The sequence below is a fragment of the Ursus maritimus genome, unplaced genomic scaffold (assembly GCF_017311325.1).
Source record: "Ursus maritimus isolate PB19 unplaced genomic scaffold, ASM1731132v1 scaffold_30, whole genome shotgun sequence".
Taxonomy (NCBI): domain Eukaryota; kingdom Metazoa; phylum Chordata; class Mammalia; order Carnivora; family Ursidae; genus Ursus; species Ursus maritimus.
Window position 1 is genome coordinate 27,743,191 of NW_024425564.1, and position 25,621 is coordinate 27,768,811.

Sequence of the window (25,621 nt, forward strand, 5' to 3'; positions counted from 1 at the left end):
ATGGCCACAAACAGACATTAAAGTGGAGTGCTTTGGGATAGGTTTGTTTTTAAATAATTGGGCATTTAGTCTCTTTTAAAGATGCTGTATGTAAGACACATTTAAAAAATACATTAGAAAATGTTCTTATAAGATCTGAAAGCTGCTGAGCTTGATGCCTGGCTAATGCGTTAGATGTCCACCTCCCTCTCCCTCCAGGGCCCTTCTTCGCATATTGGGGTCGGGGGACACACAGGCCCGGCTCTTGCTTCCTAAGGACCCATCATGTCTCTGCGAAGTCTTTGAGGAGCCAACCTATCCGTGGCTCTTTCAGCCAGGAGTCTGCCGGATCTTTCCAGACTTCCTTGCAAGGCTGCCTGATGCGGTGAATTCATTTCTTTCACAGCCGGGCGCCTGGCAGGCTCGCTCCCCCTTCCCCTGCCGTCCCCGCGTCCCAGTCTTGTCTCCCACGGCCCATCTGCCCCTCCTTTCCTCCAGCCCCCTCTCCTCTCTGCTCCCCTTTATTTCCACTCGGCACCCGCGGGGCTTTGCCCTCCCTCCCCCCCTCTCCCCCTCAGCTCGTCTGTATTTGGAGCTCCCGGAAGCCGCCGGCGACTCTCCCCAGGAGCAGCGTGACTGACACCGGCTCCGACTCGAGGGGGAGGAGGGAGCGGGAGGAGGGTGCGAGTGGCCGGACTCGGATTTGCGGCGCCGGGGACCGGACCCCGGGCCCCCCAGCAGGTAAGCGGGCGCTGCGGGCGGGCGCGGCTGCGGAGGGCCGGGGGCAGGTGCGGGGGGCGCCCCGCGGCCGGCCGCTCGGAAGTTGCGCCGAAAGGGTGGGGTGGGGAGGGTGGCAGGCGCTACTGCGGCGGCGGCGCGCGAGCGGGGGAGGCGGCGCGGGCGCCTGCGGGGCCGGGGGCCGGGGCCCGGGGCGAGGGACGCGGGCGGGAGGGAGCCGCCCCGTGTGGGTCAGCGCCGCGGCGCCCTGCCCCCCGCCCCGTCCCCGCTGCGGGCGCCCCGGGCCGGCGCGGGGAAGCAGGCTGCGCGCGGGAGCCGGCCGGGGCCTAGCCGCCCCGCGCTGCCGCCCCAGGCCCGTCTTAACTTTGGGGGTCCTCGCCCGCCGGGCTCCGAGCCTCCCCACCCCACGGGGCTGCGTAGGGAGGGGGGAGAGGGGGAGGGCTGCGACTGGGCTGGATCCGACCACGGCACCTCGATTGGAAAGTGCTGGAAAGGAACGGACCTGGCTTCTCTGCAGAACCTGACTAGAGGCAATGAGTCACTTTGAAAAAATGCAAAGGCAACTGAGGCAGTGAGGGACAGCCCGAAATAGGGCCTCTCACACAGCTGGGTCCCTGACTGCTTTGGGTGGAAAGCTGTCTGCGCAAGTAGCTGAGTTATCATCACTTTCTGGGCTAATAATTGCCTATGCAGATGGCCTTGCCTTTATTCCCATCGGAGTGGTGTCAGGCATCACAAACAGGCTGCAAGTTTTAGCAACATTTGAATTGATGCCTTCTGTGAAATGATTGGAAATATGGGTGACTGCGTTTAGGATGTGGGGCTAGGATTGGGTCCACACGGCCAAAGGGGAGATTGAACATTTAGCAAAGCATCAAGAACCTTTGGTTCAGTAAGTCTGGGGAATGCAGAAGCCTATGGGACTCAGGCACCATAGTTTACAGAATTGTTTGCAGGTACTATTTCTTTACTGCGTATATAGATTTCTTTTAATTTAAGGAACGTGCCTTAGAATTTTTGGTAAAATAGCTGAGCTCACTTAATGTAAGATTATGACAGTGGAGTGATATTTGGGGAAATTGTTCTTATAATTACCAGAGTCTAATCAGACTATAAGCCACTTGAGGGCAAGGGTGGGGTTTTTGGAACTTCTTTCAGCCCCCAACAGTATTTGACTTACAATGTGTAATGAGCAGGGAGTAAAAGCTTTTTAAAGTGATTCATTCAATAGCTTGACTGTGGCTAGATCATGACTTCTTTTTTTTTTTTAAGATTTTATTTATTTATTTATTTATTTATTTATTTATTTATTTGACAGAGAGAGACAGCGAGAGAGGGAACACAAGCAAGGGGAGTGTGAGAGGGAGAAGCAGGCTCCTCCCCCCCCCCCAGCAGGGAACCCAATGCAGGGCTGGATCCCAGGACCCTGGGATCATGACCTGAGCCAAAGGCAGATGCTTAATGGCTGAGCCACCCAGGCCCCTGCTAGATCATGACTTCTTGAAGATAAAGTGTATTTTGCAAAGAAAGACTATTCCGTGAATTCCCATATCTAAAAATCCTTAATAAAATTAGAATCAAGGTGTCATATTTATTCAGGAGAAAAAGTAATTGAGAAATCAGGAAGGTGACCATCGAAGTGGCTGTGACTGGTAGGAAATAGGTTTTTGGTGCTCATTGTTGAAGTGGTGAAAATTGTATGAACTGCAAATTTCAGTGTCCATAAATTTCAGCCACACTTTTCCTTTGTGTATTGTTTATGGCTGCTTTTAAGCTGCAACACTAGAGTTGAGGAGCTCCTAAAGAGATCACATGGCCTGCAAAACCTACATATTTACCCTCTAGCCCTCAGCTCAAGAAATTTGCCCAATCTTACACTGTATCAACAAATTTGAAGTTCATATAATTTTCACCAGTAAAGAAATATTCTTCTTGTTTTTTCAGGCATTTAAAAATGTAAAAATAATTCTTAGCTGGATAGAGGAGGGGGAGACATAAAGATAGGAGGGAAATGGGGCAGGTTTGTCCTGTTGGTAGACCTTTGCTACTTTCCTCTGCAGTGTGATAGTTTGGAGAAGAGCCTTTGAAGTGATTAATGGGCCAGATAATCCAAGCGCCTGAGTCCTATCAAGAGTCGTTACATATCTTCAAAAGTAGCATTAATTTCTTTGGGTATTGTAGCTTTTTATTTTGTCTTGAATATCTTAAGGGACATCTTCATATATTAAGTTTTGGTTTTTGTTAATTATGTAACGCTTTATACATAAAAATAATATGCTAAGTGTATGTAAGCTATAGCCATTATGTTCAAATGGCCACCATCACTGCATTAAAAACTAGGATTTAAGAACCAGATAATTGTGTGGGGCGCCTGGGTGGCTCAGTCGTTAAGTGTCTGCCTTCGGCTCAGGGCGTGGTCCCAGCGTTCCAGGATCGAGCCCCACATCAGGCTCCTACGCTGGGAGCCTGCTTCTTCCTCTCCCACTCCCCCTGCTTGTATTCCCTCTCGCTGGCTGTCTCTATCTCTGTCGAATAAATAAATAAAATCTTAAAAAAAAAAAAAAAAAAGAACCAGATAATTGTGAAAAGATGGCCTACAGAATGGGAGGAAGTACTTTAGAGTTATATATCTGATAAGGGGCTTGTATCCAAAATATATAAAGAGCTCTTACAACTCAATAATAAAAAGATGAATAACCCAATATAAAAATTGTCAAAGGATCTGAATAGACATTTCGCCAAAGAAGATAGCCAGTAAGTAATGAAAAGATGCTCAACGCTATTATTCATCAAAGAAGTACAAATCAAGCCACACTGAGATACCATTTCACACCCACTAGGATGGCTAGAATAAGGAAATCATGTGGTAAGTGTTGGTGAGGATGTGGAGGAACAGGAACTCTTACTCATTGGTGGTGGAATGTCAAATGGTGCAGCTGCTTTGGAAAACAGTTTGGCAATTCCTCGAAAGTTAAACACTGAGTTACCATATGATAGAGTAATTTCACGCACAGTATATGTATCCAAGAGAAGTGAAAGTATATGTCTACACAAAAACCTACACACAAATATTTATACCAGCACGTAATAGCTAAAAGGCGGAAATAATCCAAATGTCCATCGACTGATGAATGGATACATATAATGTGCTCTACCCATAGAATGGGATAGTAGTTGGCCATAAAAAGAAATGAAGTACCGGTCCATGCTAAAACATGTATGAACCATTATTCTAAGTGAAAGAAGTGAGTCACAGTAGACCACAAATTGTTTAATTCTGCTCCTATGAAAATGTACAAAACAGTGCAATCTATAGAGACAAGAAGTAGCTTAATGGATGCTTAGGGCTGGAGTTTGAGGGCAGGGAGGTGATAGTTACAGGCTACAAGGTTTTTCTTTGAGCTGGTGAAAATGTTCTAGGTTTGACCGTGGTGATAATTGCACGTATCATTGAATTGTACACTTCAAATGGGTGAATTATCTCCTACGTGTTGTATGTCAATAACGCTGTTAAAGAATACGCAGAGGGGCGCCTGGGTGGCACAGCGGTTAAGCATCTGCCTTCGGCTCAGGGCGTGATCCCGGCGTTCTGGGATCGAGCCCCACGTCAGGCTCCTCCACTATGAGCCTGCTTCTTCCTCCCCCACTCCCCCTGCTTGTGTTCCCTCTCTCGCTGGCTGTCTCTCTCTGTCAAATAAATAAATAAAATCTTAAAAAAAAAAAAAAAAGAGAATACACAGAAACCAGGAGGAAAAACTGTTGCATGTTGTGCTCTTCTCCATGTCCCTCCAACTCTGAATTTTGTGTCAACTGATCTCTGGTTTTATTGTAAAACTATTTTAGGACATATGTATGTATTCCTAAACAATGGACTGTTTAGGTTTTCTTGGTTTTTGACTTATAAAAGGGGTGTATATAATTGTCTCACTTAAAAAAACCTCAACATTAAGTTTTTAAGGCTTGTCCCTATCGTAGCAGGTGGCTACATAGCCCTTGTTGGCAAATATCCCCCAATGTATTTATCCATTCTCTTATTGGTGGGCATTTGGGTTGGTTCCCATGTTTTGCTGTTATGAAGCATGCTGCTGTGAAGACTTTTTTCCGTGTCTTGGCACAGATGTGCAAGAGCTCTTCTGTGTGAATGTGACTGTATCATATATTTTAATGACAAAAAGAAAAGAATAAGTTGATTCTTTCTCTGGCTTACACATTAAGGTGTATCTCCAGCTTCTTCATTGCCCCCAAACCAAGTGAATAGAACTGAGATCCTATCTTCTCGTTCCATTAAGATTCTAATTGCAATACCTATTATGTGATGTTCCCAGAAGTGTGCAAAGACATGAATCTAAAACTCTACAGCTGAATTTCACAGCAAGACCACATACCCCAAGAGCGTCTTCATTCCCTTTTGTCACTTGGGTTAAGGATGGGACAGAAAACCATTTTATTGAGTCAGAGGGACATGACTTTCTGCGAGGTCCATAAGTGGTTTCTAAACCTTGCTCACATTTTCCTTGTATGTGTATCCTTGCCGGGCTGGCCAGTATTTCTAACATGACTTAGTTTGGTTATTCTGGTAACAACGAGCCAGTTGGAAACATGGCATTCTATCCCGGGGCACTTTCCAAGCCTGCCCTGACCCAGGCTGCGAGCTTTTGGACTTCATCCTGGGTATTTCTTCTTGTATTTAGCAAGAGAGGAAGCGCCGTCAGGTCAGAGCAGGCCATTATAAGGGATTTTCTAAGGTGTTTTTTTTTTTGTTTTAATTATGGTAAAATATACAACATAAAATTTACCGTTTTAATCATTTTTAAGCGTACAGTTCAGCGGCATTCAGTACATTCACAAAGTTGTATGACCATTACCACCATCCATCTCCAGAACTTTTTAATTACCTCATACTGAAACTCAGTCCCCACCGGATGATAACCCCCCATTCCTCCCTCCCCAGCCCCTGGCACCCACCATTCCACTTTCTGTCTCTAGGGATTTGCCTGTTCTCAGGGCCTCATGTCCATGAAATCACACAATATTTGTCTTTTTACATGAGGTTTTATATCAGGGGAATTTCATATTGCTCTGATTTTCTTAAGTAGACCCTTTTCTCATTTATGGGAAACATCTTTTACTGAGCAGTTATGTAAAGAGAGGGTTTCCTTTTCAGGATACAGCCCTATATAGGAATGGACATAGCAAGTGTTCTAAAGCCCGAGGAAGAACTTCTGATTATTATGGATTAATAATAATAATTTCACCTGACCTTTCTCATTAATTAGACATCTAATAATCCTGGCTTCTCATTGACCACTTAACCAACTGGAGAAGGTGCAGTAGTCCCAAGATAAAAACTCACATCTATCTAATGAAAGGAGAAATTAGGTTACCTTGAGATTCCTGTAGTTCCCAGCTTCTCAAAATTTAAAGGCCATTTTACAATATACAAGTCTGATCTAAAATCATTCTAGTTTTGAAAGGGTACTAAAGAGCAGGAGAAAGGCACCTGGGTGGCTCAGTTGGTTGAACGTGCCTGCCTTCAGCTCAGGTCATGATCTCAGGGTCCTGGGATCGAGCCCTGTGTCGGGCACCCTGCTAGGCGGGGAGTCTGCTACTCCCTCTCCCTCTGCTGCTCCCCCCTCCTTGTGCTCTCTCTCTCTCTCTCTCTCAAGTAAATAAATAAAATCTTTAAAAAAAAAAAGAAAGAGCAGGTGGGTTCTGGGAGTCTGGAAAGTAATGTCAGGTGGTCTCCAGGGTAGCATTGAAGAGGGGAGTGGTCCCTAGAGAAGCTAGATGCTGGGGACCGCAGAGACAAGCCTTGTAATAGTGCCTAGGAGACATTGGTTGTCTTGTGTCTATATTTGTGCACACTCTAATGTGAAAATAACCCTTATTACTTTGTATCAGTCCATGTGGAAATCCAGAGAAACTCTGGGATCCTTTGATTATTTCTTCATTCCCTTATGTCGGATGACTGCTGTATGTTCAGGTCCCTGGGGATGCAAAGAGGACTATCAGTGAAGGAAGAGACGAGGAACAGGAGGTGCTCCAAGTTGTGCACGTAGGTCTCAAAGGAGCTACTAAGGTTGTAGTCACCATTAGCTCTAGCCTGTTTCTATTTAATTTTATTCAGAGAAGAATCACTGGATTTTTTTTTTTAAGATTTTTGAATTTATTTTAGAGAGAGAGAGAGCACAAGCGAGTGCAGGGAGGGGCAGAGCGAGAGAGAGAGAGAGAGAGAGAGAGAAACTTTAGCAGACCCCGTGCTCAACATAGAGGCTGACGTGGGGCTCGACCTCACAACCCTGAGGTCATGACCTGAGCTGAAACAAGAGTCAGACGCTTAACCAACCTTGCCCATCTGGTGCCTCCAGAATCACTGGGTTTTTATGAGATAAATTGATTATTTTACTCTAAGGCAATAAGAAGCAGTCAAAATGGACCACACTGAGAAAACCAGTCAATTGGATTTTCCAGAACCAGGCGCAAAAGGCTTCTAGCCGTGAAAGCATATTTACTCTGATGATAGTCTGGTGTGTCGTGGAGGCTGTCTGTTCTATGCATTCTCAGGTTGGAAGCCCAGAGTGTGTAGGTAAGGAATTGGTGAGGTATGAGGGTGGTCTTTTCATGTACTGAGCACGGTCTGGGGCTTGTGCTCACGCCCGTCCGGTTGCAGGTCTCGCCGATATCCGGCCTTGCGAGTAGGTTGATGGGGGAAGAGTCCATCCAGTTGGTTGCTTGGCGTTCGGTAGACCACACACAGTTTCTCCTGGTACCATCTTCGAACATGCTGGAAGCTATGGCTGGAGATTTTCAGGGGTCCAATACAGGTTCACAAGTATTTAGCCAAAATTTTTAAAGTTGTGATTCTGATTCCTCCTTCTTTTCCATTGCTGCTTCTCTGTTTCTCAGCACTCTCGTGGTGCGCTCTGCCGTGCACAGTTCCCTCTGTGGACGGCCCTCCAGCCCCCCTTCTTCTGCCCTGCTTTAGAAGCGCCGCTCCCTTCGTCTCCTCCCTCAGTGTGTCTTCTGAATGCAAGGTGAACGATGATCTAATGAAAGTTCTCCAGTCACTGAGAACTTTGAAAAAGAGGTTCGCTCACACCGATGAGTCTAGGTAGGCTAGAATTAGGGGTGGAACTCATTCTTACTTTAGGCCAACAGTCTTCAAACTGTGTACTTTAACTGTATTTGAAGATTTCCCCAAGGTACATGCACACAGGTGTTTTGAGAAAGTAAATTTCCAGGGGCGCCTGGGTGGCACAGCGGTTAAGCGTCTGCCTTCGGCTCAGGGCGTGATCCCGGCGTTATGGGATCGAGCCCCGCATCAGGCTCCTCCGCTATGAGCCTGCTTCTTCCTCTCCCACTCCCCCTGCTTGTGTTCCCTCTCTCGCTGGCTGTCTCTATCTCTGTCAAATAAATAAATAAATCTTTAAAAAAAAAGAGAAAGTAAATTTTCAAGTCCTCCTCTCCCCCGTGTCCTTTTTTGCAGAGACCAGTCTTCTTGAGAGCAGGCGTGCCACAGAGATTCTGGCCTCTCTCCCACCTTCTTTTCCATAAGCACCTTTCTCTCCTTTTACCGAAGGAAAACCTGTATCTCTAATCCATCTTCCTAATTCATTTTACTAAAAAGGCCTCTTTCTAACCCATTTTTTTAACTAAACTGCACTGTCCAAGGATATCAACATCTAGGGAGTGGGGAAGGCAGAAGAGGGGGGACATTTCAGAATATCAGCTTTAGGGGTGAGAAAGTGAATGATTCCAATGCCCAAATTACGTGTTTTCTAAATCTCTGTTAAAACACACACACACACACACACACACACACACACACACACACACAATCTAATCAAATTGTAAACTGATATTAAAGGACATATTTAGAAAGGGATGAAATTAGGACTCTCATACAAATGAAAAATGAATATTTTTTAAAGATTTTATTTATTTATTAGAGAGAGAGAGAGCACAAGCAGGGGAAGGGGCAAAGGGAGAGGAAGAAACGGACTCCCCGCTGAGCAGGACCCTGGACCCTGGTCCCAGGACCCTGAGATCACGACCGAGCCGAAGGCAGATGCTTAACTGACTGAGCCACCCAGGCGCCTCCAAATGAACATTTTTAAACATGCTTAAAAATGAGAGAGCTGGAAAGGTCTACAGTCAGTTCAAAGAAAACCATTGATAGGAAGGTTGAAATGAATTTGCCTAATTGGTATTAAAGTGGCTTGTTCCACGGCGGGAGAGGAAAGTCAATCGAATGTCTACAAGATAAAACTTACTTACGTGCTTATAGGCAATAATTACCTGCTTTCTGATGAGTTTTCTACACGTTAACTGCTCTATCTCCCGAGTTGTAAATGGCCCAGATGGGTGAGTAAGTAGGGTTCTGACTAATCAGTGTTCCCAGTTTCTCCTTACACTGATGATGCAAATAATTGGTGATATTTCTTCACCATGTGATGTTTAGTATACCCAGGATTTCAAAGAATGGAGTGACATTTCTCTTACAAAGTGTCACCCATTCCCATCTTCTCATGTATGTGAACATAGTTTCCCAGCATTTACCCCAATAAAAACAAAAATTGAGAAATTCATGTTCAACCTTGACTCATTCTAGTAATAAATATACTCATCCATATATACATGGAAAAAGTTGAAAAGTGAAAGTGCTCAAGAGAGGGTTTTCCAATAAAAATTACTTTTTATGTACGTTTAGTAATTATTTGTTAACATTTGTAGTATTTGTGTTGTTTTGATAAGTGGTATTCAGAGTTACGATGGTAACAATCAGAAGAGCATTTTTTTTGCCATTGAATTTAAATTTAAGTTTATAAACATAGTTTTGATGCAGAAAAGTATGATCGAGTAATGAATAAAAGACATTAAGGCATAAAATAAATAAAACTAGGATACATTTCTATAGGGCAAGAAGAATGGAAACGTTAAGTATGAGGAGAAAATGTAATTATGTAAAATTCGTAACTATCAAAAAGCAGCCTGTTCTTGTATTTTTTGAAATGAGTATGAATTTCAGTGGATGAGAATGAGAAATAATTTTATTTTTCTGCATTAGTATTAACAATGCTACCGGTTACATTCTTTGCAGCCATTCACATTTTGGTGAGATTTTTTTTTACATGTCAGTCAAAAATGGGCAGGAGGGTGTTACAAAATGCTTTCTGGATATTTACAAGTGAAAATTTGGAAATCCCTTTTATAGCTTATCCTTCCTCTGTTTTTGGACCAAAAATCAAGGGTCAGTAATATGGCAAACGCTTTCTGCACGTTTAGTGTTGGTGAAGGAACCAATTTGTTGATTGACAGAGTCCTAGTAACTCCTGGTTCTGCTAGATTTAGGGAAGACGTTTCAGAACTAAAGGTCTTGATGCTTGTGACACCTCTCAAAAGGGAATGATAGCCCGTCAAATTTTCTTTCTTTTTAAGCAGTTACATCTTCACTTTACTCATCTTTCTCGATCTCCCCTTTGGAGACACTCGCTGTAAATTGTGTGTGTGTGAGTGTCTGTGTATAATAACCAGACAGATAGCACTGTGTGGATCTGTCAGCGTGCAGCCTTCATCAGGTTTGGGAAATGTGTGCCCATTATTTCTTCAGGTATATTTCCCGCCTCAGTCTCTGTGTCCTCTCCTGGGATCCCAGAGGACATTAATATTAAACCTTTTAATATTGTCCCACAGGCCTCTTAAGCTCTGTTCATTTTTTCATTCAATTCCTTTTCTCTCTGTTCTTCAGATTGGATAATACCCATACCCCCAAGTACACAGTGACTTCCCTTGGCTGTTGGGCTCATCCTGTGCGTTCTTTGCATTGTATTTTTCAGCTCTAAAATACTCACTTGTTTCTTTTTTTTATAGGTTCTGTGCCTCTGCTGAGAACTTCTGTCTTCCCATTCATCTTAAGGGGGTTTGCCTTTATCTCCTGGAGCATAGTTGAAACAGGTCCTAGAAATCTGTCTGATAATTCCAACACCTGTGTCATTGAAGGGTTGCCATTTGTGGATTATCTCTTCTCTTGAGAATTGATCACATTTCCCCAGTCCTTTGCATGTCAGGTATTTTGGGGTTGAATTCTGGGCATTTTGGGTATTGTATTGTGAGACTCTGGGTCCTTTTGAAATGTGTGTGTGTGTGTGTGTGTGTATTTGTTTCATTTTGTTTACCAGGCAATCAGCCCAGTTCTGTCTTGCATTCTGTGGGCAGTGGTTCCAATGTCATTGCAGTTTTAAAAACCTTTGCTGTGCAGCTTTGGGTCCCGTGGAAGTGCTGTTTAGGGCTTAGTCCGGGAATTGAGCGGTGGCTTCTGCTGCAGCTCAGATCTCAAAGCCTTTGGCCCCCTCCCACACCTGCGCAGCTCCAGGGCGAGACTGGAGCTTGTGCTGGTTCATGCACGGATCAAGGGATCCCCTTCTCCAGCTCCGTCTTCTCTGGGATTCCTCTCACACGGTCCTGCCCCTAAGAGGCTTTGCCCCCTGCCTAAGCTTCTAGCCAGAAAGATTGGGTTTCTCTTGTGGTTTTAGCTGCTCATACTGCCGTGGTAAAGATAGTTACCCAAGACCAGGGCCATCCTCAGGGTTGAGCAGGGAGAAGAAAGGAGGAGGAAAGCACTCATAGGGATTCTCTCCATGCCCTGGATTACAGGGCCCTCTTTCCTCTCCTCCCCTGGCAGTAAGGTCAGAGAAGCTTCTAGTTGCTTATGCTGCTGCTGGATGCAGCTCTGTGCCCGCAGCCACTCTGAGGAGAGGAACATGAACCCTCGATTCCCCTGCAAACCCCTGGACTTTCTATACATCTTTCCATTACAGGGTCTCCTTTCCGGGTCTCCTGGCCAAGAGGAGGGTTCTTTCGGAAATTTTGTTGCCTGATCCCCCTGCCTAGTTCCAACTTTGGGTCAACCCTGGAGACAAAGAGAAAACAACCCCAGAAGCACATTCCCAAATAAGTCTCCTTTTCAGGTTTTCATTGCTTTCCTCAATTCACACCCGCTCTCACTGATCTTTCCGAGTCAGGGAGCTGCTTTTTGAGTGTTGAAGGCAGTTGAGAGAGAGGTTGGAGTGGGCGATTCTCTCTTGACCGACACTGGTAGTTTCCCTCCTCCTTTTGATGCCTTCCCGTGGCCCCCACACCCCACCATCTCTTCATTCTGCGTCGTCCTCTTTCTCTGCATCCCCTTTACTTTGACCTTCCTGGTCCAAAGAGGAAGGAAGGAAGGAAGGAAGGAAGGAAGGAAGGAAGGAAGGAAGGAAAAAGAAAAGGAAAGAAAAAGAAAAAGAAAGAAAGAAAGAAAGAAAGAAAGAAAGAAAGAAAGAAAGAAAGAAAGAAAAGAAAAGAAAGAACCTGCAATCTTTTGGTGGCCCACAGCGCTATTTGAAAACACCAAATTTGTTACAAGTAATAAATCAAAGTCAAGTATAAAAGTAGACCCCGGGGCTGGAGACACGTGAAGAAGCAGAAGGGGGTTGGGGCCAAATCCATCACCTGGCTCTTCTAAGTCAAATGACCACCCTCACTTAACTTGTTACAAATGTCCATGCCCAAAACTGGCCCAGTTCTTGAGAACTGATCCTTGGGAGTTTTCCTTTGAAGAGAGTTGCGGAATCTTTTCTTCAACCATCTATAAATCTTTCAATGAATGCCAGTAAGTTTTGAGATCAGAAGGAATTTCAGCAAACCTTCTGGTCTTCATTACTCCTGAGAGGCCTGGTATTCTTAACACCGACACGACAGGGTTTAGGGAAGTGAGATATTTTTAGTCGGGTTGTGAGAAATAACTGACCATATGAAATGGTGTATCGCCTTTTCTGCTTTCAGTCACTAAGGGTCTCTGCAGCTTAGATGTGCTGTGGCAGAGCCTTAGAAGTGTGGTGGGTGGGAGCTCCCCAGTCATCGTGTTTCGGGGATCGGAGCCGTGGTGACCCGTGCAATCGTGAACACACAGTGGATGCATGTCCCTGTGAGGAGTGCTGGGGAGCATTCAGAGGTGAATTGTAACAGTGACACTCAGGCATCATTTTCTAGTTCACAAAGCCCACCTCATCATCTCCTCTGAGCTCCAAAAATCCCGCGGCAATCGTTATTATTAGGTAGGTCATACTTAACAATTCCCCTCTGGGCTTTTCCCTTCCCTGCCTGCAGCCACCAGCTGTCATCCCATAGGCACTTTGAACTCCGCGTCCTAAACTGAGCTCTGCCCCTTTGCCGGCCACCTGCAAGCCTTCTTTCCGTTAGCACCAACGACGCCGACCCCCCCCATTCCCAGACATTGCCAGACCTTCTCCAACCCTCTGGCACCTTGTAGTAAATCCCCACGTCTCCCTTCAGCCTTACCCGCCGCTCTTGCCAGCCACTCATCTGCTCCCCCCCCCTCCGTGGGCTCTTACATAACTTCTGGCATGTACTGAATGCTCCATAGGTATTTTCCAGCTGTACTGCCTCCGTGCCGTGGCCTGTGCTGGGCATCGGCTCAGGATGGATTTTCCTTACTTACCTCTCTTCTTCCGAATAATGCTTTGAGAAGGCAATAAAGTCTCTTCATCCTTTGAGATTCGGCTTAGCGCCTAACTAAACTTTAAGAGCCTCCTTACTTCCCGGGGGCTCTCTTGAGTACCCACCCTTCTCAACCCCCCCTCCCCCGCCCCGGGCGCCCATGCTCCCGCAGCATTCCTGTGCACTTCTGTTATAGGATTTCTCAAAGTGTGGCTCCTTTTACTCTGAAGGGTGCCTCTGAGAAATGCAGATCGCTGGGAACACCCAGAACAACTGAATGAGTATTGCTGAGCGCAGGGCCCAGGAATCTGCATTTTGGAGCCCCCCCCCCCTTTTCTCCCCAGTGATTCTGATGCAGTGGGAACCACTGCTCTCCTCTGCCCTCTATCCTGGACCCTACAGGTAGTTCCGGGAGCGAGGCTGTGGCCTCTCAGAGCAGTCTCTGGTTAAGGTTCATTACCACCTAGGTTTAGCTGGGAGATGAGAACAGCAAGGTTACTCAGATTTAACTGGTTTTCAGCTACATCTTGTAAAGAGGAGCGGTGCCGCGGACCATTGAATAGCACAGGTTTGAACCTCGCAGGACCACTGGGCGCGGATTTTTTTTCAATAAATACGGTACACTGTTGTGAATGTAGTTTCTCTTCACAATTTTCTAAAATTTTTTTTTCTCTAGCTTATTTGATTATAAGAATATAGTATATAATGCAAATAGCATACAAAATATGGGTTATGGACTGTGTTTGTTACTGGTAAGGCTTCCAGTCAACAGCAGGCTATTAGTAGTGGAATGTTGAGGAGAGTCAAAAGTTATATGTGATTTTTGATTGCATGGAGGTGTTGGTGCCCCTAGCCCCTGCGTGGTTCAAGGATCAATTGTACTTGTTTGTTTGTTTGTTTTAGAAAGCTTTATTCAGGTACAACCTTGCATACCATAAAATCCACCCATTTTAAGTGCACAATTCAGTGATTATTAGTATCTTTCCAGCATTGTGCACCTGCCACCATGACCCTGTCTTAAATCATTTCCCTCACTTCAAATAGAAACTTTGTGCCTGTTTGTACTCACTTCCCATTCCTATACCAAGCCCTAGGCAACCACTAATCTATGTTCAATCTCTGGAGATTTGCTTTCTCTGGAAATTCATAGAAGTGGAATTGTACAATACCTGGTCTTCCGTGTCTGGCTCTTTCACTTAGCATAATGTTTTCGAGGTTCACCCATGTTTTAGAACGTACCAATACTTCTTTCCTTTTTCTTGCTGAATAATATTCTGTTGTGTGGATACGTTTTGCTTATCCCTTCATCAGCTGATGGTCATATGGGCTGTTTCCTTTCATGTGTTGGCTGTTATGAACGATGATGCCATGAACATTTGTGTACAAGTCTTTGTGCGTGTGGACATATGTTTTCACTGCTCTTGAGTACGTAACTATGAGTGGAATGGCTGGGTCATATGGCAAACGTATAGTTGACTTTTTAAGAAACTTCCAAGCTGTTTCCATAGTGGCTGTACCATTTTACATTCCCACCGGAAGTGTAGGAAGGTTCTGATTTCCCCACATCCTCGCTGGCACTTGTTACCATCTGTCTTCTTGGTCATAGCCATCCTAGTGGATGCGAAGTGGTATCTCATTGTGGGTTTGATTTGCATTTCCCTGATTACTATTGATGTCAAGCATGTTCACATATACTAATGGCTATTTGCATATTTTCTTTGGAAAAATGTCTATTCGAATATTTTGGCCATTTTTAAGTTGGAGTTTTTATCTTATTTTTGAGTTGTGAGAATTCTTTATATATTCTGCACATAAGGCAATACATTTATTTTATGGAGGGACAGAAGGTCACTGGAAACACTTGCCAGGCTGTGGTAGCCTAGTGGGGTCTCCATGGTTCCTCTTTTCCCAGTGCCAGGATGTGGTTCTTGGGGACCTCCTAGAAACACCTTTTTTTTTTTTTTTTAAGATTTTATTGATTTATTTGACAGAGAGAGAGATAGCCAGTGAGAGAGGGAACACAAGCAGGGGGAGTGGGAGAGGAAGAAGCAGGCTCCCAGCAGACGAGCCTGACGTGGGGCTCGATCCCAGAACTCCGGGATCACGCCCTGAGCTGAAGGCAGACGCTTGACGACTGAGCCACCCAGGGGCCCCTAGAAACACCCTTTTGCCCTACACCTTCGCCATGGCCTAAACAAGAGCAAACGGGCAGCATGGAGACACAGGAAAGAAAGATTTCCCCAACACCATAGGCGCTTAGAAAGGATCGTGGAGTGAGTTGGGGAGGGAACTTCTTTTCAGTGAAGGGTCTTTGCCTCACATTTAGCTCAGAGAGTTCACACTTCATGATAGGAGAATGAAATAGGGATCTGTCCTGGTCCCACTCAGCATTCAGACCCTAGGATTTTATGGCTCTGTCCTTACCCAGCACTACCACCCCAAGTCAGGGCGCAGAGCCAGCCTTCGAGATATACTTAGACCTCCCCCATGGCCTCTGTTCCCACTGGGCTCTTTCCTGCCGAAATGGCCCAGTTCCCTGCTGCCTGGCGTCCTGGAGTGCTGGACTGTCCCCGACAGCCAAACCATCCATTCCTGAAGGAGATCATGGCCTCCTGAGGAATCTTTCTCATCCATCTGTGTAGCCCCAGCAGCCGGCACAGAACACATCTCAAAACACAGTTGCATACAATTCTCTTAAGTCAGTGAATGAAGAAGAAGGAATGAAGTCATGTATTAGAAGTGAATAAATTGAGACTCACATGGGTTAAGTCATTGTCTAGAGTTATGGAGGCTGTCAGTTAAGGGGCTGGAATCTCAAATTAAGGTTCTCTGATGCCAAAATACTTTTTCCATGATATCAAAGCTATGAGTCCTTGCTTCTAATCTTCAGAGATTCCAACTTCGAGGAGAGATATTTGTATCACAAGACTGATCAGGGAGTCTCCTGAGAAGTGATACCAGCAGAGTGCAGAGGGCAAATGGAAAGGGGAGATCCTTTCTACATGTGGTTGTTTATTTTGCCTTTCTATACCCCACTCTGGATTTGATGGTGATGACGGGAAGTAAATGGCAGGCGGTAAAGAGAGGTTACCCCTGACCTGTGGAGCAGTGGGTGGCCTCGAGGAGTTGAGATGCAGAGTATGGGTGCAGCAGTGCTGGGAAGGACCCCGAGGCAGTGGGAACAGCAGAACGGTGGTATAGGGGAGGGGCATGTTTGGGAAGGCATGACTTGTCCCTGTGACTGGGTCTTAGGAACCGGGTAAGGTGTAGAGGGCTGGGGTGAGGTCCTTTCCCAAGTCCAGTTGAACAGTTTGCTTTTTTTTCTCTGCACTGGGATCTTATTAGAGGCTTTGGAGGAATCCATTAACGAATTAAGATCTTGCGTTTTCTCCAGTTTTGTGAAACATTTAAGGTGTTCTTTTATTTATGTACCTCTCTGATCTTTCCTATTCTGGTTTTACTGTTTCAAATTTCAAAGACTCTTGAAACTTCTTTACAATAAAAACAAAATGATGGCTTCCCCCCCCCCCCAATTTGGTGAGAAGCTGGCCCCAGAAATGTTCGGTAGGAGAGTACGCAAGGCACCTTGGCAATGCGAATGTATCTCTTAGAAAAACAACTCCCTGGCTTGACTCAGCAGGGTCTGCTTCCAGCCCCGTCCCAAGACAGCTGGGCAAGAAATGTATTTTAATCCCCCTTGATTTTCTACCCATGCACATTGTGTTTGGCAGATAGTGGGAACTAACTGTATGAATGAAACCAGCATTTTGAATGAACCAGTCAATGAATGAAGGAGTGAAGACCATGGTTTTTTCTTCTACACATAACTATTACCCCATTAGTAATGGTGAACCACACGATTCCTTCCCCCAAGTGATTGGTAGCTTCTGGAGAAAGGAAAGAAGGTAATTGTTATACTCACAAGAAAGAGAAATTAACATCTAGGACGGCTTGGTTTGATGATAGTTCAACCAATATATACATATATATTTTAATTTGGGCAGATTTATAGAGAAAGTAGTCTATTGTGACTACAGTTTCAAGAGAGCTCACTTATAAGCCAGCAGCCTAGTCTCACCATAAGAAAAGGCGAGACAGTCTTCTACCCCCTTGTCTCTTCAAATCTATCTCTGTGTAAGCTTAGACTCATGATCTTTGGAAGCCCTTGGATCTGGGTCTCCCTTGTAGAGTCAGAGGAGAAACGCTCACCACAATTATTTCTGCACCTTTGCCGTAGTGAGGAGAACCTCGAGCAGCAATCTGGAACCTGGAAGACCCAGTTGTTGTGAATACACAAATTCTACCACAGTAGGATTCTTCCTTGCTTGTTTCATGAACTTGCTGTGAGGAATTTACAAAACCTTTTGGGCAATGTGGAGTTTTAAACCTCTTGAAGTCCCAAAGAAAAAAGCAATTACGGAAAACCCAAGGTTCACATTCCAGAGAACAAGGGCGCTCTCGTGAATCCTGGGAGGAAGCCACTGTGGTTTTCAGTGGAAAGAGCTAACCCAGTGTCTTCTTTGAGATGGAGACTGCTCCTGTGAAAATCTGGCTTGCCACCTGAATTGGGGTTATGCCAGTGAGTGGGCAGGCACGGGAAAGGCAGTGAGTGGTAGCCAATTAATTAGTCAATCAAAAAATATTTATAGAATTCTCTATGTACGTGGCAGCCGGCAGGGCTCAGCAGGAGATACAAGAAGAATAAAAGGTGGGACCTCAGCCCATGAGGGGCTCAGACTCATCTCCTTGGGAGGCAAGGTGTTCAGTGCTAGCAGAAAACATCGCACAAGACACTATTTTAATTGAGCAGGACGTCTTAGAGATACCGAGAATGTAACACAGACAAATAGGCTGTTATTCTGGGCTTATCACCATTTACCCCGTACCCTGGGGTGTCGGTTTTCAAAGCAGCTATGAATGCTGCTTTTTATAACTGGTCAGACGAAGTAGTTAGGTCTTACCGGACCCCTTACCGAGGAGCACAATATGCTTTGGATGAGAAAATATGGGGGATGAAGGAGTGTTGTCTTCCAAAGGTGATCCGCAGAGATTGGGTTCATGTCCTTAGCAGAGGACTATTTAAAAGCAAACAAGTCCTTATAAAAATGCATAGGGGTCTCCAGTCATGAGATAAGTAAGTCCTGGGGGGTGTGACGTACAGCAGGGTGACTGGAGTTAACAATACGGTGTTGTATATTTGAAAGTTGCTAAGAGAGGAGATCGAGTATTAAGGAGGGCACGTATTGCATGGAGCACTGGGTGTTATACGCAAGTAATGAATCATGGAATTTTACATCAAAAACTAGGGATGTACTATATGGTGACTAACATAATATAATAAAAAAAATATTATTAAAAAAAAAAGAAAGAAAGAGAGGAGATCTTGAAAGTTCTTATCGCCAAGACAAAAACTTATAACTAGGTGTGGTGAGGGTTCATTGAGCCTATTGTGAGAATCATTTTGCAACGGACAGGGGTCACCCCTTATCTGCGGTTTCGTTTACCTGCATTCAGTTGCGGTGGGAAAGCAGGTGATTCTCTTTCTGATGCCGCAAGGTCCGTAGTAACCTCATGCCATTGTCACGACGCCTACGTCACCCACCTCATTTCATCTTCATCTCGTCACGTCGGCATTTTATCACCTCACGTCATCGCAGGAGGGAGGGTGGGTATGATATGGGAAGATATTTTCAGAGAGAAAGGTCATAGTTACATAACTTTTATTACAGTGCAGTATATCATTATAATTGTTCTATTTTATTATTGTTGTTGTTAATCTCTTACTATGCCTCAGATACGAATTAAACTTCATCATAGGTATGTACATACAGGAAAAAACCTAGTATGGATAAGGTTTGGCACTATCTGCCATTCCAGGCTTCCACTGAGGGTCTTGAATGTATCCCTGGTGGATAAAGGAGGACTACTGTATACATGTATCAAATCATTATGCAGTGCACTTAAAACTAATATACTATCTGTTGATTATTTTTGAATTTTTGAATGTTTGGGGAAACATATGTGACTACAAAACTACTAATTACGTACCAAAATTTTCATTTTATTTATTTATTTACCAAAGGCAGATGTTTAACCGACTGAATCACCCAGGTGCCCCTAAAATTTTCATTTTATAGTAACCATTACACATGGACTTGAGAAAACCTCTTTTAGAAATCTTGGTGGAAGTGTACCTGGGTGGCTCAGTCGGTTAAGTGTCTGACTCTTGATTTCAGCTCAGGTCATGAATCTCAGGGAGGTGAGATCAAGGCCCGTGTTGGGCTCCGAGCTAGGTGTGGAGCCTGCTGAAGATTCTCTCTCTCCCTCTCTCTCTTTCTCAATCCCTCTCTAAAAGAAAAAAAAAATCTTCATGGAATAAGTATGTGAACAGAGGAAAATGAAACACTGAAAAAAAAATTTTAAGGGTATAATTATAAGGTATGACCTGAAATTTTTGGCTAGTCATTTCTATTGGCCAGGTTTTTTATGTTATTTTATTTTACTTATTATTATTATTTTATTTTTTATTGATGTATAGTTAGTTTCAGGTATCCAACCTAGTGATTCGACAACTCTGTTGGCCAGGGCTTTTAGATGATTGCTCAGGATTTAAAATACACAAAGACTTGATATAGTGGTTTATAGATCTGTTTCCACTGAGAGCAAAACAAATGGAATGGCTTCATAACAGTAGCTAACACGTTTGTCACTGACCATGTGACAGACTTTGTATGCCTTCCTACACATACTTCTAGCAACCCTACTTACAAACCCTAGTAACGAACGCATAGCAAAACTAAACTCTTCCCCAAAGACCTTCAGCTAGTGATTCCAAAACCAGGGCCCCTCTAAATAGCCCTGGTTAAAAATGGACAAAATGGGGGTAGCTCAGTTGGTTAAACGTCTGACTCTTGATCTCAGCTCAAGTCTTGTTCGTGGGTTCAGGCTCTGCACTGGGCTCCATGATGGGCATGGAGCCTACTTAAAAAAAAAAAATGGGCAAAATGATTGAGACCTTATACAATGTTTGCAAGTGTGGGGAGCTCTCCCTTTCTAGAAACTACTGAGGGAAAGAATAGGAATGCTGTTTCTTTTATTGTTTTAAAGTAGTTATTGCCTATGGGCAGAATATTGGACATAAAGTTAGTGTTTGGAATTGAATATCTGTACTTTAAGGATGGGTTTTATAAAATGACCAGTGAGGCAAAAATAATTTTTAAATGATGACAACTATCTTTTCTGCTAGGAAGATACCTCCAGAACACCTTAGCCTTTCAAGACGACATATGAAAGAATACTCACTGGCTATGTTCTTACTGAAGTGTATGAAATATTTGTAAATGTGTGCAATTGCTGTGAAAGGAGTTTAAATTGTTTAAATGTTTAGAATCCTAACTACTTTATTTGAAAAAAGAAAAACCCAAAATGTAGTTTCTAAACTCACCGAGAGATACAATATGCAATGCCCATTTTCCTATCTTTCCCACACCTCTGGAAAATCATTTTTAAAGAAAACATTTGAGGGGCATCTGGGTGGCTCAGTCGGTTAAGCATCCAACTCAGTTTTGGCTCAGGTCTTGATCTCAGGGTCATGAGTTCGGGGCCCACATTTGTCTCCGTGTTGGGCATGGAGCCTACCAAAAAACAAAAAACATTTGATCAACCACGAAGTATATCACTGTGAAAGCCCAAACCTCTGAGGACAAAGACCCCAGAAACTTCCTCCAGAAGGGAAAACAAAGGTTATGTCGAAAGGATGAAGAGTCAGAGAATCAGAATGGCTTTGGACCTGTCCACAGTAACCTAGGAAGCTAGAACACTATGGAGCCGTGCCTTGAAAATTCTGAGGAAGCCTTCCAGCCTGGAATTCTACACTCAGCCAAACCACCACCCAAGTGTGAAGGCAAAATAAAGATATTTTCTGACTTGCACGTTCTCCAAAAAACAATTGTCCTTTCATGTACTTTTTCAGAAGACAGTGCTCTGAAATTCAGAAGACAGTTAAGGAAGTACACCAAGAAAGAGGAGGATACAGAATCCAAAAAGCAGGTGATACTACATAAAAGGAAGTGGGGAGACGGCCCAGGGGTGAAGGTGTAGGCAGATGTCTGGTCTCAGAGGCGCCGCAGGCCTACAGAGCCCTCGTGCTCTCAGAGTGACTCTTATCTCTGAGAAGAAAGACCTAATGGCATTCCAGATGTGTTTGGCCAGCTCTCAAGGAGACTTCCACAACCAGGGGAAGTGTTTGGAGGTGAATAATTGTTAAGTATGTAGAAAACTGAGAAGTTGAACCACATGGCCGCAGAAAAATGGGTTGTGCAAACAAAAAAAAAAAATGGAGACTGATCTTAAGAGACGTCATGACTCAGCTGTGAATAGTCATAATTGTGTTGACACTGATGATTGGTCACACAGACATTGTGACACAACAGTGCTGGGGTACAAGAAAGCATGTGCGCGTGTGCTGGTGGGGATTAGGCAAGCAGAATGTGAACCGTCTTGGTTTTGCTGGGAACTCAGTGGATAATGCCTAGAATGGAAGGAAAACAAGACGTAAAGGTAGAAGCATGTTGCATACAGATGAGGTAATTACTGAAAGCAGTAGCTCAACTAGTGGGAATCGGTTGAGTCTCACTACAAAAATAGAAGGGGCAGTGGGGGGACTATTGTGTTTTTGTAATAAGCTTTGTAGAACTGGTGACTCTTTAAATTCTGTGAATGTTTAAAGAGCTAAACTTTAAAAGGGGAAAAGGGAGGGGAGACTTCAAATGAGAAAAAAAAATGACAAGATGAGTTATACTTCCTATTATAAAGGAGCTCAAAAAAGAATACTCCCAAATTAATACAAAACAAGGAATTAAGATTCACCTCCAGTGTAATTTCCTAAAACAGATCATTAAAAAGAGAAAGTCGTGGACTTTTATGTGCCTCTGTCTTTTTCTTTCCACCCACCCTCGTGCCCGGCCAGATGATTATGTTTATCTGCTGTAAGCCAGAGGTTATAGGGGACCTCATCTTGGGTTTGGCTTCTGCCTAAATAGGACTGGACAGTGGGGGCCAAGTTTGAACCTTGTCATCTCTCCTAGGTTCTATTTGTGAATTAATTCATTTATTTGAGAGAGAGAGAATAGGGAGAGGGAGGACAGAGAGGGAGGGAGAGAGAATCCCAAGCAGACTCCCTGAGGAGCACAGAACCCAACACAGGGCTCTATCTCAAGACTCTGAAACCACATCCTGAGCCAAAACCAAGAGTCAGACACTCAACCAAGTGAGCCACCCAGGTGCCCTTGACCTAGGTTCTTGATTGTCCAGCTGTGTGTCTGGCTTCTCTCCACTTCTCATCCGATTCTTAGAACATCTTAGGTCCATCCGTCTTGTATCCTGCTCTTCTGTTGGCTTCCTGGTCTAAGCCCATCTGTCTGTCCACCTGGCACTGACTCATTCCTTACCCACCTTGCTGTCTCCGTCCCCCACCCTATCCCTTTCCTCAGTCTAATTCTTAATTCCTGGCTCCCATCTCTTCATGAAAACTTGGCTCAATCCACTTTGAAAAACCAAGGCAAATGGAACTGCCTGGGAAGAATTTGGAGAATCTGCTACTCTGTTCTTTCTTCATTCTTGAGAGCCAGGATGGCAGCTGAGGGCACATGTGGGGAGAAGCATGTGCGTGTGTTTTGGGAAAAGAGGGTACAGCCATCTTGGGCCCCATCATTCTCCCTGGGAACGCTATCATGTATATTTCTGATATCCTGGTGCATTCTTTCATTTATATGTTCTTCTGTTTCTCTTAGAAACTGTTCTAAAATTTTAAACCCGGAGGCATCTTTCCAGCTTTCTTGCATGAGCTGTATTTTGATCTCTTGAGAGGCTGTGACAGGACTCCAGTCCATGGTGATTTTACACAAAGCGATATCTGATTCGCTTTTAGACTGCATTCCACACCAGTCAGCCCAGCCCTGCAGTGTGTGGACTAACTCCTGTTGTCTCTCAACATATGGAGCGCTATTAGATAGTGTGAGTTTGAGTCTTGTCAGGGAGGCTGATTAAGCCACCGTTGGGGACAGTCGTCCTAAGTGTGAAATGTAACAGGCCCTCCAAAGCAGCGCTGTGAGCCTCTGGGGGTGGTGGGTGCCTCTCTGTTGGGGCATCGGGAGCTTGCTCACAAAGCAAACACATTTTTTTTTCTAGCATGGGCTAGGTCTATGGCGGTAACATTTGGCAAGTTGAGTAACAGGGAACAGAGATAACTGTGAACAGATGGACAACTATTAAAAGATTTGAGGGGCTTTTATCATCTCTCAAATGGCCTTCACCCACCTACAGGATACCCAGTTCCTTGCAAGATTACGTAAAGGATTCAATTAAATTTCTTCTTCCTTTTTTTTTTTTTTCAGTTGCAGTAGAAGCAAAAGCTCTGACGTGAAGAGGAAAAGAATAGATGAGAAACTTCTAATTTTGAATCCCCTTGGGATTAGATGCTGATTTCAGCCGTGCAGAGAATACTGCCCCATATTTTGAAAGAGTAGCTGCTGGCAGTTTCAGAGGAGATGACTTTCCAAAATAGACAGTGAACTCCCCCATCCGTATCTGATGACCATCTGACATTTGAATGCAGAATTACAGAGCTGTCCACGTGTTTTGATAACTATAACCTTGCTTTTAAAAATATCAGTGGCAAGTCATTATGTTTAAGGTCAAAACTAATGAAAATACAAAATGCAAAAAAAAAAAAAAAAAACCATTACCTGGTTCCTTGCAGAAATAAGAAATATTACCCGTCTTAGAGCAATAGTATTTACGCACCCTCTGGGGCAGCACTGTCTCTGATATGGGAGCGTGCCAGTCCTCTTTGGCTCAAGATGATGCTTGGAAAGTTTGCAAGAGTGAGAACTACAGACGCTGGTTAAGATGAGGCGTGTTTTACTCTCTCTGGGGCAGGAGCCTGATTTTGCCAAAAGCAGTCATAGGTTGGTACGGTGGGAGCTATAGTAGCTCTAAGCTGGATCTCATGAGCCTGGCCAAATTAGATTGGGTGCCATTCCTCAGGGGTTGCCTTCATAACATTACATTATAGGATTATAGCAGTTTAAAGGTACTTACCTGTGTACACTCAGTGTAGCTCTCTAAGGAGTGCTTGGAAGCAGGAAAGATAGATGCCCAACCCCACTTTTACCCTCCATTCCCTTACTCAGTGTCAAACTCAATTTATCCCAGCCGAGACTGCTGGGTTACTAAAGCTCCCTGTCTCCAGAAACCACCCTCCCTGGACCCAAATCTTGTCCAAAAATAACCAGCAGCAAAAGAAAATAAACATTTTTGATATTTTAAATTAAAATCCCCGCTGTTCAGAATAATTGTAATCTAAAATAATCCAGCAACAGAAACACTAAAGATAGTGATAAGGAGAAGACAGCTAGCTCTTGGAGGTAAAAACCCAATTGCCTGCTGTAAATGATGTAGTTTTATAAACTCGTAGTTCCGCGCTGGGCTGTTTGGCTTAAGGTAACAGAGTAAATAAACAATAATTATCAGTGGGTTTAGTATCCCCTGGAGAGTTACATTGCACAGAAAGAGTCCTTGGAAATAGTTAAAGTATGTTCCTACCATTTAGTAGGATAAAAGTTGGCAATATTAACTGTGAGATATATGTTCACAGGCTTTAAGTATATGCTAGACATAGATTGTATCATAGCACATGGAAGCATCCAAGGAGACACTTGTTAATGGCGTAGGGAGTGAATTTCTTGTGTCTTACATATGGGGCTTATAAATGCCATTGAATTGAATGGAAAATAAGATCAATGTACTTTGTGGGGTTTTTGTTGTTGTTGTTCCAAGTTTTATGTTTTTTGGAATTTCACGTATTCCCTGCTGTGTAGAAATACTCTCTAGGTCGTTAAAGCCATTCCGAGCAATTCTTCTTTCTTTCTGCTGTTAAGTTTACTGGTGTCAGCTTGCTAATCCTCCCTGACATTCACACGGACTCCCATTTGTGCCTGTGTTTTTCTAGAATGGCAGAAATGCAGGGACTGATGGAGAGACTGGAGCGGGTGGTCGGCCGACTGGAGTTGCTGTCTGCAGGGTCCCACCGGCCTCCTGGGGACTGCGGGGAGATTAATGGTGTCAACGGAGGTAGGGACACAAACTGTTGTCGTTGCTGGTCTCTGTGAGGGTCACTTAATATTGTCCCCATCACTTAGTTCTCAAGAAATATTCTTCAGCTCCCGCGCCCCTTCCCTTATATGTGACCGTGACATTAACCAGATGCAAGACATCCCTTAAAGGGAAAGGAAAAATGTTTCAACCCACAATCCACAAAAATTAACCAGTTATCTGTGCCTATTAAGAACACAATCTATCTGCCAAATGTCATTATTCTTTTGTTTTAGTGTTTATACTGTTGTTC

At 44.2% G+C, this 25,621-nt stretch overlaps 1 protein-coding gene across 1 annotated transcript in view; it reads left to right on the plus strand.

The window, feature by feature from the left end:
- The first annotated feature begins 645 nt into the window (after positions 1-645).
- The window catches only part of CAP2 (cyclase associated actin cytoskeleton regulatory protein 2), a 131,289-nt gene continuing 106,313 nt past the window's right edge, over positions 646-25,621 (plus strand). Inside the window, exons 1-2 of the mRNA XM_040645084.1 lie at positions 646-720; positions 25,226-25,347. Of these exons, the coding sequence (XP_040501018.1) occupies positions 25,227-25,347 (121 nt within the window). The 5' untranslated portion in view covers positions 646-720; position 25,226. The remainder of the gene's footprint in view (positions 721-25,225; positions 25,348-25,621) is intronic.